The sequence below is a fragment of the Nycticebus coucang genome, chromosome 1 (assembly GCF_027406575.1).
Source record: "Nycticebus coucang isolate mNycCou1 chromosome 1, mNycCou1.pri, whole genome shotgun sequence".
NCBI lineage: Eukaryota > Metazoa > Chordata > Mammalia > Primates > Lorisidae > Nycticebus > Nycticebus coucang.
Genome location: NC_069780.1, coordinates 6,971,662 through 6,984,500, shown reverse-complemented (window position 1 = coordinate 6,984,500; position 12,839 = coordinate 6,971,662). Strand labels below are relative to the sequence as shown.

Sequence of the window (12,839 nt, the reverse complement as noted above, 5' to 3'; positions counted from 1 at the left end):
GAAGGCTACGTTGAACATTTTGATGAGAATATTTCAGATTGTATATGAAACCCGCACATTGTACCCCTTGATTGCACTAATGTACACAGCTATGATTTAACAATAAAAAAAAATAAAAAATAAAAAGATTATGTAAGGATAAATGCCAAATCCAAATTATTTTAAATAAGGGAAAATAAAATGAAGCATTTAAACCTTCAACTGTGATGGAGTTAAATAAGTACAATTAATTGGCAATGTCAAACAATACTTCTTTCTATGTTTACAAGCCCAGTGAGAAGACTATACCTTTTCTGTATAACTGAGAATATCCCCACAGGTTCCTTTTCTATTCCTTCATTTTTTTTTTTAACAGACTTGATTTCCCAAAGACCCCGGGGCCCCCATGCCTGTATTCTGGACAGGACTGAGGAAAGAATATCTGAGCTTGAGAAATCTCAACAAAAACCTCCCCTATCAAAAAGCAAAGAGGAAAAAAAAAAAAAAAAAAACTAAAAATATTCCAGAACAGAATATCCAAGAGCTGAGAGGTAGCTACGAGAGAGGCATCATACACGTGATGAGAATTCCAGAATGGAAAGAAAAAAAAGCCCAAGAAATACTTGAAACAGTGACTGAAAATCCCCCCAATTAACGTCAGACACCAAACCACACCTCCAGGAAGCTCAGAGAACACCATGCAGGATAAATGCCGGAAACACTACACCTAGGCGTATCAAACCACAGAAAGAACATCAAAGATAAAGAAAAGGAGCCAGAAAGAAGGCGGGTGGGGGCTGAGGGGTTTTATCAACAGGAGAAAGCAAGAATTACATCCGATTTCTCCTCAAGAATCATGCGAGCAAGAAGAGAGCTGAGTAAAATATTTAAAGCACTGGGGGGAGAGCCACCAGATAGATGCTGCGTCCTGGGAAATTATTCTTCAAAAGTGAAAGAGAAATAAAAACGTTCTCAAACAAATAAAAATGGAAGGATTTCCTGCCAGTAGATGTGCCTTGCAAGAAATGTTCTTTAGGCGGCGCCTGTGGCTCAAAGGAGTAGGGCGCCGGCCCCATAAGCCGGAGGTGGCAGGTTCAAACCTGGCCCTGTCCAAAAACTGCAAAAAAAAAAAAAAGAAAGAAAATTAAAATTAATTAATTAATTAAAAAAAAGAAATATTCTTTAGAGAGAAGGACGATGACACAGCTGAGAAACTTAGATCTGCACAAAGAAAGGAAGAGCATCAGAGCAGGAATCAGTCAAGGTACAATGAAATAAACTAAAATAAAAGTCAGCAGGGAGAAAAGAGAAGAACTTGGTTACTAGTACGTGGGGACACAGCCCTTCTCAGTAAAAAACAGAACTCATTATTCTGAGATTCCCCAGGGAAATGGGAAAGCAAAACCACCAACTACACAATAAAAAGTATTTTCTAATTTGAACAGGTCAAAAGGCCACTCTGTATATGCACATCATAAGAAATCAGGCAACTGTACTTCCATATAAGAAATTGAAAACTCCCAAACGGAAATATTAATAATATACTGAACCACGTGAGATACTCAAATTATGAAAATTTTCGTGACAATTTAGAACACAGGCTTAAATTCAACATGCGGTTGGTATTTTTCTTTATGAACAGATACATCAAGACATCAAGAAGACACCTGTTAAAGGCTCATCAGAGAAGAATCCTGCAGTGAAAGGTTCTGAACCTCATTCTAACATCGTCCTGCACTTACCTAGCAGCACCGGGAAACACTCTGGAGAGCAACCCTCTGGCTAAGTGGATGTTACATTCAGGAGTGGGACAAATGGCACTTTGCCCTGCTGCCGCTCATTCTCCTCCTCCCAGGTGGGAGGGCAATTCCATGTGCAGACAGCCTGAACAACCCTGAACTTGCGGAGCTCAGAGCCAAGTGGGAGGAACTTGCAAAGACAGTCACCTCTGTGAACTGGCCAATTAAAATTCAATTTCTGCTCTGTAGGAGGCAAGAGAGAAGGCGACCCTTCCTGGTTTGCCCTGAGAAGGACCACACCTCGGGCAATAGCACACAGCTCAGGAACGTCAGACTTCTATTCTGTGGGCAGGAGGAGGAGGAAAGCAGGAGAAAGGATCTGATGAGAGAACGCATAAACGGAAATCAGGAAGGCTCCTGAGACGACCTTCGCTGCTAAGCCTGTGCCCTACTCCAGATGCAAAGACGCCGCTGTGCACTGGCTGCTTTAAGCTTCCCACAGGTCGGGAGGCCCCTGAGGCAGAGGTCCTGCAACAGTGTCTGGAGGTGGCTTCCCAGGCACCTTGTCCTGAGGACACTAAGTCAGCAGCACCAGCACCGGCAGGACTCACTGCCAAGGGAAAGTGTCAGCACAGCTGGCCTCGCTACTCAGTTGAAAATGAATCAGAAGTCAGACCCTGAGCTGCTCCTACGGTTCTGTTCATTTTGAGTGACTTTATACCACACACAACTTATCACCACAGAGGGGCAAATGCCTAATAACTAGATCTGTTTTTACACTGGTGGCGGAGACCAGTGGGAGGAGGTGAGGAAGGAGTGGAGTGTACAGAGGAAAGTGCTGGCTTGGAAAATCTTCCCCTTCTCAGCTACAACTCTTTGTCTCCTTTGCCAACTAACTCATTGAACTACCCCAGCGCAAGGCTTGGCAGATTTTAAGGAGAAGGTTTTGCCGGAGTAAGTTAGAGCAGAGAGAAGTCAGCCCAGCTGGGTGTGGACCTGTGAGAATGCTACGCCCTGGGCCGCTAACCCTTCCCTCCTTGTAATGCGGTTGTTTGGCTAGTCCCTGTGCACACAGGGGTGGCACTGCTCCCTTCTGTTCTTTCCCTTGTCTTATCAGTGAGAACATCCTTTCTAGTTCTTCTCTCCATGAAGGAGGAGGTGCACATACCTGTGACCCACTGAACTTGGACCGGATCATGAGATGACCCTGGACCTGGACCGGTTCATGGGTGGACCACAGCACCTTCCAATTCCAACATCAGAGCCAAGGCCTCGGTGCTGAGTCGTTAATTAGACTTGCTCAACGCCCTGCACCCACCTCCCACTTCAACACTGTTCAGACTCCTAAGACGATGACAGCACATCCTGTCAGCTATCTCTCCGTGTGAGAACAAGACGTCACCACCTCACTCCTTTCCACAGTTCCAGACAGGATTGAGACCACAGTCAGCGTGAAATAACACCCAATGGCCAAAACCAGAACAATTTCTATAACAAGGTAAGTAACAGTAGTGCTGAATAACTGCAATACCCACAGAATAAAATAAATATGAAGGGCTCAGTGCCTGTAGCGCAGTGGTTACAGGATGGTGGATTTGAAACTGGCCCGGGCCTGCTAAACAACAATGACAGCTGCAACAAAAAATAGCCGGGCGTTGTGGCGGGCGCCTGTAGTCCCAGCTATGTGGGAAGCTGAGGCAAGAGAATCGCTTAAACCCAAGAGTTGGAGGTTGCTGTGAGCTGTGACGCCACAGCACTTTACCCAGGGCAACATAGTGAGACTCTGTCTCAAAAAAAATTAATGAATAAATAAATAAATGGGGGAGAAGGAACAATTCTTCCTTACAGAAGAATTAAGAGGTAATAAATGTAGAAGGAATGAAGAGGACAGAGAATCTAATTTAGAATGGTGATATTGTCACAATATAGACAGACAGACAAATGTGACAATCAGTCAAGACAGTATGAGGAGAAACTGGATATTTGAGTAGCCTCAGAGTGATCTCCCAAAGGTATTTTAATTACAAAGAGACAAATAGGAAAGTTACAGTAGAAAATCTTGGCAGACTTGGCCGTAACCAAGTGATCAAGGCTAATATCACCCGTAGCCAAATATACAACATCGTGTAACCTCTGATACGACACAATAAGAAATGCAACGTGACTCCTGTGGTATTCCTGCCAAAAATGCATAACCTCAATGCAAACATGAAAAAATCACACACACCCAAACAGAAGGCATTCTGCAAAATAACTGGCCAGCTCTCATTACAAATATCAAGGTCAGGCGGCGCCCGTAGCTCAATAAGTAGGGCGCCGGCCACATACACTGAGGCTGGTGGGTTCAAACCTGGCCCCGGGCCAGCTAAACAACAATGACAACTGCAACCAAAAAACAGCTGGGCGTTGTGGCAGGCGCCGGTAGTCCCAGCTACTGGGGAGGCCGAGGCCAGAGAATCTCTTAAGCCTGAGAGTTAGAGGTTGCTGTGAGCTGTGACGCCACAGCCCTCTACCCAGGGTGACATAGTGAGACTGCCTCAAAAAAAAAAAAAAGTCAAAGTCATAAAAGCCAAGGAAAGACTAAGGAAATAATGCAGATTAGAGGGGCCAAAGGACAATTTAACACAATTTAACTCCAGAACAGAAAAGGTCATGGAGGGGGGGAGGGCGGGAAATGGGTGAAATCTGAATAAAGTCTGTAGCTTATAAAGTTTTAAAGTCTGCAGTTAATAGTAAGATACTAGTGCTGATTTCTTAGTTTTTATATTTGTACCACGGTTATCAAAGATGGAAACATTAGAGAAAGCTAGGAGATAGATATACAGGAATCCCTGCACTAATTTTACAATATTCCATGAACCTAAAATAACTGCAAAACAAAAAGTAGAAAACAAAACAAACAGCATTTAGGATCTGAATGTAATTGAATGGTAAGATCTCCAGGGCCCTGGATCAGTCCTACATCAGTAACACTTGGCTTGCAGAGGCCTCCGGGTAAAGGAAAGAGGCAGGAGCTGCTAACACAGGCTGACAATGTACAGTCACGGGCTCCGTGACGATGGACTGCGTAAGCCACGGTGGTTCCCATAAAGCTCCGGTGGGGCCAAGACACTCCGATTGCCTAGCAAAGTCACGGCCGCGCAACGTGGCGTTGTGTAGCGTAACTTCTCACTCCCCCGTGTGTGGTGAGGCACGCTGGTGTAAGCAAAACTGACTGCCAGTCGTGTAAAAGTTTAAGACGCACAATTATGCACAGTACGTCATACTCGATGATGATAAATAACTGTTACTGGTTTATATATATTTTTTTTAATTTTTTTTTTTACTGGTTTGTATTTTTAATATACTGTGCTGTTATTATTTTAGTGTACTCCTACTTAGTAAAAAAAAAAAAAAGGCTTAAGTAGAAAACAGTCTCAGACAGGTCCTTCAGGAGTATTCCAGAAAAAAGCATTGCTATCGCAGATGACAGCTCCAAGCACGTTACTGCCCCTGGAGGAGAAGATGAAAGTGGACGACTGGACACGGATGATCCTGACCCCGTGGAGGCTTCAACTAGCATGTGTTTGTAGCTTTATTTTTAACAAAAAAATGTGTACGACAGTATGTATTTCTGTTTTAAGCTAAATGTTACTACAAAAATTTCAAAACATTTAAATTGAATGATTTAAGGGACCCGGGAATTACTTCCAAACACTTCAGAGTTCTTCAGAATCTAGTGTGAAGAGCGCCACTGAGATCATCTTCTGCACGCCCAGCTTCTGTCCCGCCTCCCTGTGCCGCCTCTCTGCTGTCCCCCACCTGTTTCCCTCCTCCAGAGCCTCTCTTCTGCCTCTTACCTGTGCTTCAGCCGAAGTTTAACCCCTGCTGCCCACGCGGCCTTCCTGTGCTGGGGGCCAGAGGCGAGCGGCTCTGGGCTGACTGTCTCAGAGGTACCAGTCTCAGCACGGCCCACGTCTGCACACACATCTCTGTCAAAAACAGAAAGAAGAAGCTGAGCATGAGGGTGTTCACGGGCAGGAGCACAAGTGATCTAACAACAACAAAGAAAAAAGCTTTGAAAGCAAAGCCTGGTGCCAGACCAGAGCAGCAGAGCTGCGTGCAGGGTTCTGAGCCTGCACCTACCCAAGTTCTCTGCCCTGAGAGGCACAGCCTCTTCCCGAGGGGCTTTTTCCTGCCCTATCTGTGTTGCTCTAAACCAATAAAGTATATTGCCCAATCTCAGAAAACCCAGGCAAAACCCAGATTTTCTAAGCAAGAGAGAAGAAAGACACATTAATTACTATGAAGATAAATTCCTCTAATTCAGTGTTGGTAAGTGAACAGAAAACTGGACTCTCTGAAGCAAACTGCCAAACTAGGTGGTTCTCTGAAACCAAGTCACTGCTCCCCGGCATCTCAGGTTCCCTTCACGGAGCGCAGTCTCCACCGTAACCACCCTCGCTCTCCGTTCAGTGGGTGGCAGCTGGGGAGCACATGCCAACTTTTGGGCTCAAACTATTTTAGATTATTTAGATTCCACTGCACTGGGAGGCAAGCCTTTTGTGCGCCCTTTTAAATCCACCCTCCCACCCCCAGTCCCTAACCCCATTCCCATAATTCTCTCCCTTCACACTCCCAGGGAGTCAGAGAAAAATTTTAAGCCCTGCATCGCCAATGCGTTCTGCCATGGGAACAGCTGTATTTCTTCCTTAGAAAGGCTCATGTCCTGAATGTCCACACACCCTTACTTTACTCTTGGGGACTCTGTATCAAACTGTCCCTACTTCAGGCTTTGAAGTTTGTCATCCGCCCTGCTTGTGGGGACATGTGTTGTGTTCTCAATGTCTGTTTCTGAGGATCTGTCTAAGCATCTGAGATGGGGCCGGTGGGCTAACGAGCAGGACTCTGGAGAAGGCAGAAATGAGGGCGGCCCCGTCTGCACAGATTGTGGCTGGAGGGGACCAGATTACTGAACAGCTGTTAAGAATAAGCCTCTGCCATCTGGCCTTATATTTCCTGGAACAGAGAACGGAAGTGAAAGAGTTTGCTTTCTTAAGTCCTAAGGCAAATAAAAGGATTTCTTTTTATTATCAGGCCTGGGGGAGATAGCCAGGAGGCCAACAGGTGTTTCCATTTCTAAGCTAAAGTTTGCATCTTTACCTTGGATGTATCATGCACCATCATCTGCTTTTGTTCATTAGTTTTCTTGGTGAATTTAAGATTCCTGGCTTCAAATATATTCAGTGTAATTCTAGACATGAAGTTGGAAGACTTAGGTGAGGCCACGTCACTTAAGAACTGGATGCACTGGGCAAATCTGGGTCTTAGGCGCCTCACCCATAACCTGGTAAATGGAAACAAGAGGCAGTGCGCCCGGCCGAAGGGGGTTCTGAAGCCTGAGTCCTGGCTCTCCCCACTGACCAGCCCTGAGCCTGTGTCCTCTCTGCATCTCAGATCTTCATCTGTGAGATGGAGGCAGAGGGACACAGTGACAGAAAGTGAACTCACAGCACCTCACCATCAGTATCTGCATGGGAGGATCTGTGAATGCAAACAGCCTCCAAGACCTCCTGCTGATGCAGCCACTCTGACAGCAGCTGGGAGGGCTCTTCCTGCCAGTCTTCTCCAGACCCTCACACTCTCTACAGGGAAACAGACCAAGATCTCACGCTCTCTACCAGGGAAACCGAACAGGATCTCATGCTCTATACCAGGGAAACCGAACAAGATCTCATGCTATCAGGGAAACCAACCAAGATCTCACACTCTCTACTAGTGAAACCAACCAAGATCTCACGCTCAATACCAGGGAAACCAACCCAGATCTCATGCTATCAGGGAAACTGACCAAGATCTCACCCTCTCTACCAGGGAAACGACCAAGATCTCATGCTCTCTACTAGGGAAACCAACCCAGAGCTCATGCTATCAGGGAAACCAACCAATATCTCACACTCTCTACCAGAGAAACCAACCAAGACAGCCCTGAGCCCCTGGAAAAGCTTCTACAGCTTTAACAACTTCCCTATTTTTTGCTTCGATCAAAGTTTTTGGCTCAGGTGGTGCCTGTGGCTAATGAGTAGGGCACTGGCCCCATATACCGAGGGTGGTGGGTTTAAACCTGGCCCTGGCCAAACTGCAACAAAAAAATAGCCGGGCATTGTGGTGGGCATCTATAGTCCCAGGTACTTGGGAGGCTGAGGCAAGAGAATCGCCTAAGCCCAAGAGCTGGAGGTTGCTGTGAGCTGTGACGCCATGACACTCTGCCAAAGGTGACAAAGTAAGACTCTGTCTCTAAAAAGGAAAAAAAAAAGTTTTTGGCTCCGTCCTTTCTGCACAACGTCTGAGGAGACTACAGAGGCTAAGTTCCTTTTCTTTCCCGTGACACCTAGAGACAACAACGTCCTGGGGGCAGGGGGCAGGGGGCCACAGTGAAGGGCTGGCTGGGAGAACAGGTGAAGTAGGAAGTCACAGCAGCATTAGGAGCGTGAGATCATCTCATCTTTTTATGGAGTTTCAAGACACGATTCCTTGCAACCCTAGAAAAGCAGAGACAAGGAACCCAGCACTACTTCCCTAAGCCATGTTGTCCCGCCTCTTGCCACCTCCAGAGAACCAGCTGAGGCTCTGAACTGAGCATGAGAAACCATGACACCTGTTTTGATGGCTGTTGATTGAAAGCCTCAGGCTAAGTCACAGCATAGCCTCCCTGCAATCACCCCGCTTGCCCTGGACACCGGCTCCAGACGCCACGCAGAGGCCCAGGGCACTGAGAGACACCAAAGAACTAGAAATCAGACATCACTCGAGCAAGAGACTGTCAGGGAATCGACCACCCAGAGCACACCTTTTCTGCCTCAAACTCTCTGTGGAATAATCTGGACAACAAACATTTTTAAACTCGTATGTTCTAACAAAAACCAATCCCACAGTGAATCTAGGTGGTAAAGAGGCCTGTCATCCCAAATGACCTCACCCTGGACTTGTCACTTTGCCCTCTTTTCTCCCTGCTGTATCTGTCCAGCGAACATTTTATTGGTGCGTTGAGCTCAGGCTGTTTAGAGAATGCACACTCTCCCACCCACGGCAGGTTCCCACGCGGGCTGCCTCTCACAGACCCCGTCCACGCACACTCTCCCACCCACGGCAGGTTCCCACGCGGGCTGCCTCTCACAGACACCCGTCCACACACTCTCCCACCCACGGCAGGTTCCCACGCGGGCTGCCTCTCACAGACCCCCGTCCACGCACACTCTCCCACCCACGGCAGCTTCCCACGCGGGCTGCCTCACACAGACCCCCATCCACGCACACTCTTCCCACCCACGGCAGGTTCCCACGCGGGCTGCCTCACACAGACGCCCGTCCACGCACACTCTCCCACCCACGGCAGGTTCCCACGCGGGCTGCCTCTCACAGACCCCCGTCCACGCACACTCTCCCACCCACGGCAGCTTCCCACGCGGGCTGCCTCTCACAGACACCCGTCCACGCACACTCTCCCACCCACAGCAGGTTCCCACGCGGGCTGCCTCACACAGACGCCCGTCCACGCACACTCTCCCACCCACGGCAGCTTCCCACGCGGGCTGCCTCTCACAGACCTCCGTCCACGCACACTCTCCCACCCACGGCAGCTTCCCACGCGGGCTGCCTCTCACAGACCCACGTCCACGCACACTCTCCCACCCACGGCAGCTTCCCACGCGGGCTGCCTCACACGGACCCCGTCCACACACACTCTCCCACCCACGGCAGCTTCCCACGCGGGCTGCCTCTCACAGACGCCCGTCCACGCACACTCTCCCACCCACGGCAGGTTCCCACGTGGGCTGCCTCACACAGACCCCCATCCACGCACACTCTCCCACCCACGGCAGGTTCCCACGCGGGCTGCCTCTCACAGACCCCCGTCCATGCACACTCTCCCACCCACGGCAGCTTCCCATGCGGGCTGCCTCTCACAGACGCCCGTCCACGCACACTCTCCCACCCACGGCAGGTTCCCACGCGGGCTGCCTCTCACAGACCCCCGTCCACGCACACTCTCCCACCCACGGCAGCTTCCCACGCGGGCTGCCTCTCACAGACGCCCGTCCACGCACACTCTCCCACCCATGGCAGGTTCCCACGCGGGCTGCCTCTCACAGACCCCCGTCCACGCACACTCTCCCACCCATGGCAGGTTCCCACGCGGGCTGCCTCTCACAGACCCCCGTCCACGCACACTCTCCCACCCACGGCAGCTTCCCATGCGGGCTGCCTCACACAGACGCCCGTCCACGCACACTCTCTCACCCACGGCAGGTTCCCACGCGGGCTGCCTCACACAGACCCCGTCCACGCACACTCTCCCACCCACGGCAGCTTCCCACGCGGGCTGCCTCTCACAGACGCCCGTCCACGCACACTCTCCCACCCACGGCAGGTTCCCACGCGGGCTGCCTCTCACAGAGAGAGAGAGAGGTTGTGCATCTTGGGTCAACCTATGTAGAATGATACTCATGTGCAACTGACAACCCCCACTCTCCTTCTTTGGTTGAGCAGTTTCAAAAAATGTCCAGTACGTGTCGCAAGTTTAGTAGGATTTAGAATTATGAACCCAGATTTGGCAGAGAACACTGATGGTGGGCGGCACGCTGGTCAGAGTGGAGTTCACTCACAGATAAGCAGGCCCAGCTGGGTGCCTAGCACAGAGAGTTGCTCGATAGATACTTGTTGAATGAATAGAAGGCAGGCGACCCTTGACTAGCACAGGTTTAAACTATACAGGTCCACTTTTGCTCAGATTTTCCCCCCAAAGTTACACAGAGGGTGCAGGCCTCCCCTGCCGTCATCTCCTCCGCCTCCTCTTCTGCCTCTGCCACCTGACGGTAAGACCAACCCCCAGCCTACTCCATGTGAAGAGGAGGAGGACGAGGCCCTCAGAATGACCTCCTTCTGCTTAATGAATAGTAAACATATTCTCTCTTCCTTATGATTTTCTTAATCATATTTTCTTTTCTCATCAAGGCAGATGGATTGCTTGAGTTCAGAAGTTCAAGACCAGCCTGAGCAAGAGAGAGACCCCCATCTCTAAAAATAGCTGGGCGCTGCAGTGGGCACCTGTGGTCCCAGCTACTTGGGAGGCTGAGGCAAGAGGATTGCTTGAACCCAGGAGTTTCGGGCTGCTGTGATGCCACAGAACTCTACCCAGGGTGATAAAGCAAGACTATCCCCCACGCAATTTTTTTTCTTTGCTCTAGCTTAATTTATTGTAAGAACACAATATATAACACATACAATATACAAAATATGTCTTAGCTGACCATGTCATCAATAAGCCTTGCAGTCAATAGGCCATTAATAGATAAATTCTAGGGGAGTCAGTAGATGTGGATTTTCTGACTATGTGGGGAGCTAGCAGCCCTCACATGGTTCAAGGGTCAACTATACTGCTATATGTTTAACAAATCTGTAACCTTTTTTCCCCTCCTATTTCCTTTTAATCGACAAGTTAACTTGTCGGCAAAACTAAACGAGATATTTGAGGTGATGGTTATGTTTATCAGTTTGATGTAAGCATTCCACATTGTATATCAAATTAGCACACTGTACCCCACAAATGTACACAGTTATGATTTAATAAAAAAAGAAAATAAATAAATAAATGAGATATTTCTTGGTGCTGTTTTTCGCTGTTCTCCAACTTGGTATCACAATTAGGAGTAATAAACTAGGAATCAAAGCTGACCCAAGAAGGGTTAATGGGGGCTAAGAAGAGTTAGTGAAGTCTCATCCTTCCTCCCCCAGATAGTTAAAAAACAAGAAAGCCAGGAGGCCCAGGCATGGTGGCTCACGCCTATAATCCCAACACTTGGGAGGCCATGGCGGCTGGATTGCCTGAGCTCACAGGTTGGAGACCAGCCTGTGCCTGAGTGAGATCTTGTCTCTAAAAACGGCCAGGCATTGTGGCAGGTGCCTGAAGTCCCAGCTGCTTGGGAGGCTGAGGCAAGAGGATTACTTGAACCCAAGAGTTTGAGGTTGCTGTGAGCTAAGACGGCATGGCACTCTACCAAGGATGACTAAGTGAGATGCTGTCTCAAAAAAAAAAAAAAGGCAGCGCCTATGGTTCAGTGGGTAGGGCACCAGCCCCATATACTGGGGGTGGCGGGTTCGAACCTGGACCTGGCCAAACTGCAAAAAAAAAAAAAAGAAAAGAAAAAGAAAGCAAGCCAGGATGACCACGGACATATTTCTACTTCCTATGGTGAGTACTTTGTATTTTTTCTCTCTTACCACCTGATATTTGGAACTCCTGAATACATGTTGGCTGCTTTACTATTTGGTATTTGAATGGAGTCCACTGACTGCTTTCTGTCTGAACAGAGTTCTAGCCAATACAAGAAGAAAAGGTCCAGATCATTCTGTTCCTTGCGGCTCTAGGGGGCCAGCCTGGGGGAACTGGAGGAGGGATGTAGGAGATGAGCCTGTGGACGGGGAGCCGACGTCCCTCCAGTTCCTGGTTTCTGCTGAGTTTAAATTTTTCGGTTTTGTCCTTTTAAGTGGACGGTGGGGTGGAGGAACCCCAGGGGCGTGCTGGGTTTTGCGGATTAGACTCAGCCATTTCATCCTTTTCTGCTGGGTTTCAACCAGCAGGGATCAGCTTTCTTGCTGCCCACTCCCCCCACCCCCAGCCACTTCCATCCCCTCTAATCCAGAGTCTACCCTGCAGCCAGCACAACCTTCTAGAAAATGTAAATGGAATGTCATTCCCTGCCCTGTGGACTGTGGATAACATCCAAATTCCTGGCCTTGACCTGCCGAGGCTTCGAGTGACGAGTGGTGCAGCAGCTCCCGCCCATCCCCAGCCTCCCCCTGCCCCTGTGCCCTAACCTCCCACCCTCCCCAGGGCCCTCAAACTCTCTGCTTTCCACATGCTCTTCTCTCCGCCAGGAATATCCATTTTCCCAGTGCCCGACTTGGCTGACTCAGTCTTCCAGTCCTCACCTCACCTTGTCTAATGCCAATGTCCTTTCTTGGCACCTGGTCTTTCCCCTCCTCACACTGTCGCTGTGCAGCTCACCTGAGTCTGGCCTGCCTCATCTTGGAGGTGGGCTCAGCCAGGTCAGGTCCACATCTGGCTTTTCTTTTTTTGTA

General features: G+C 49.0%; 1 protein-coding gene across 8 annotated transcripts in view; it reads right to left on the bottom strand.

Moving 5' to 3' along the window:
* Nucleotides 1–12,839, bottom strand: part of SHROOM3 (shroom family member 3) — a 329,341-nt gene that overhangs the window by 47,695 nt on the left and 268,807 nt on the right. For all 8 annotated transcript variants that reach the window (XM_053588265.1, XM_053588349.1, XM_053588502.1 and 5 more), the window contains one exon: nt 5,558–5,689. In XM_053588265.1, the coding sequence (XP_053444240.1) occupies nt 5,558–5,689 (132 nt within the window). The remainder of the gene's footprint in view (nt 1–5,557; nt 5,690–12,839) is intronic.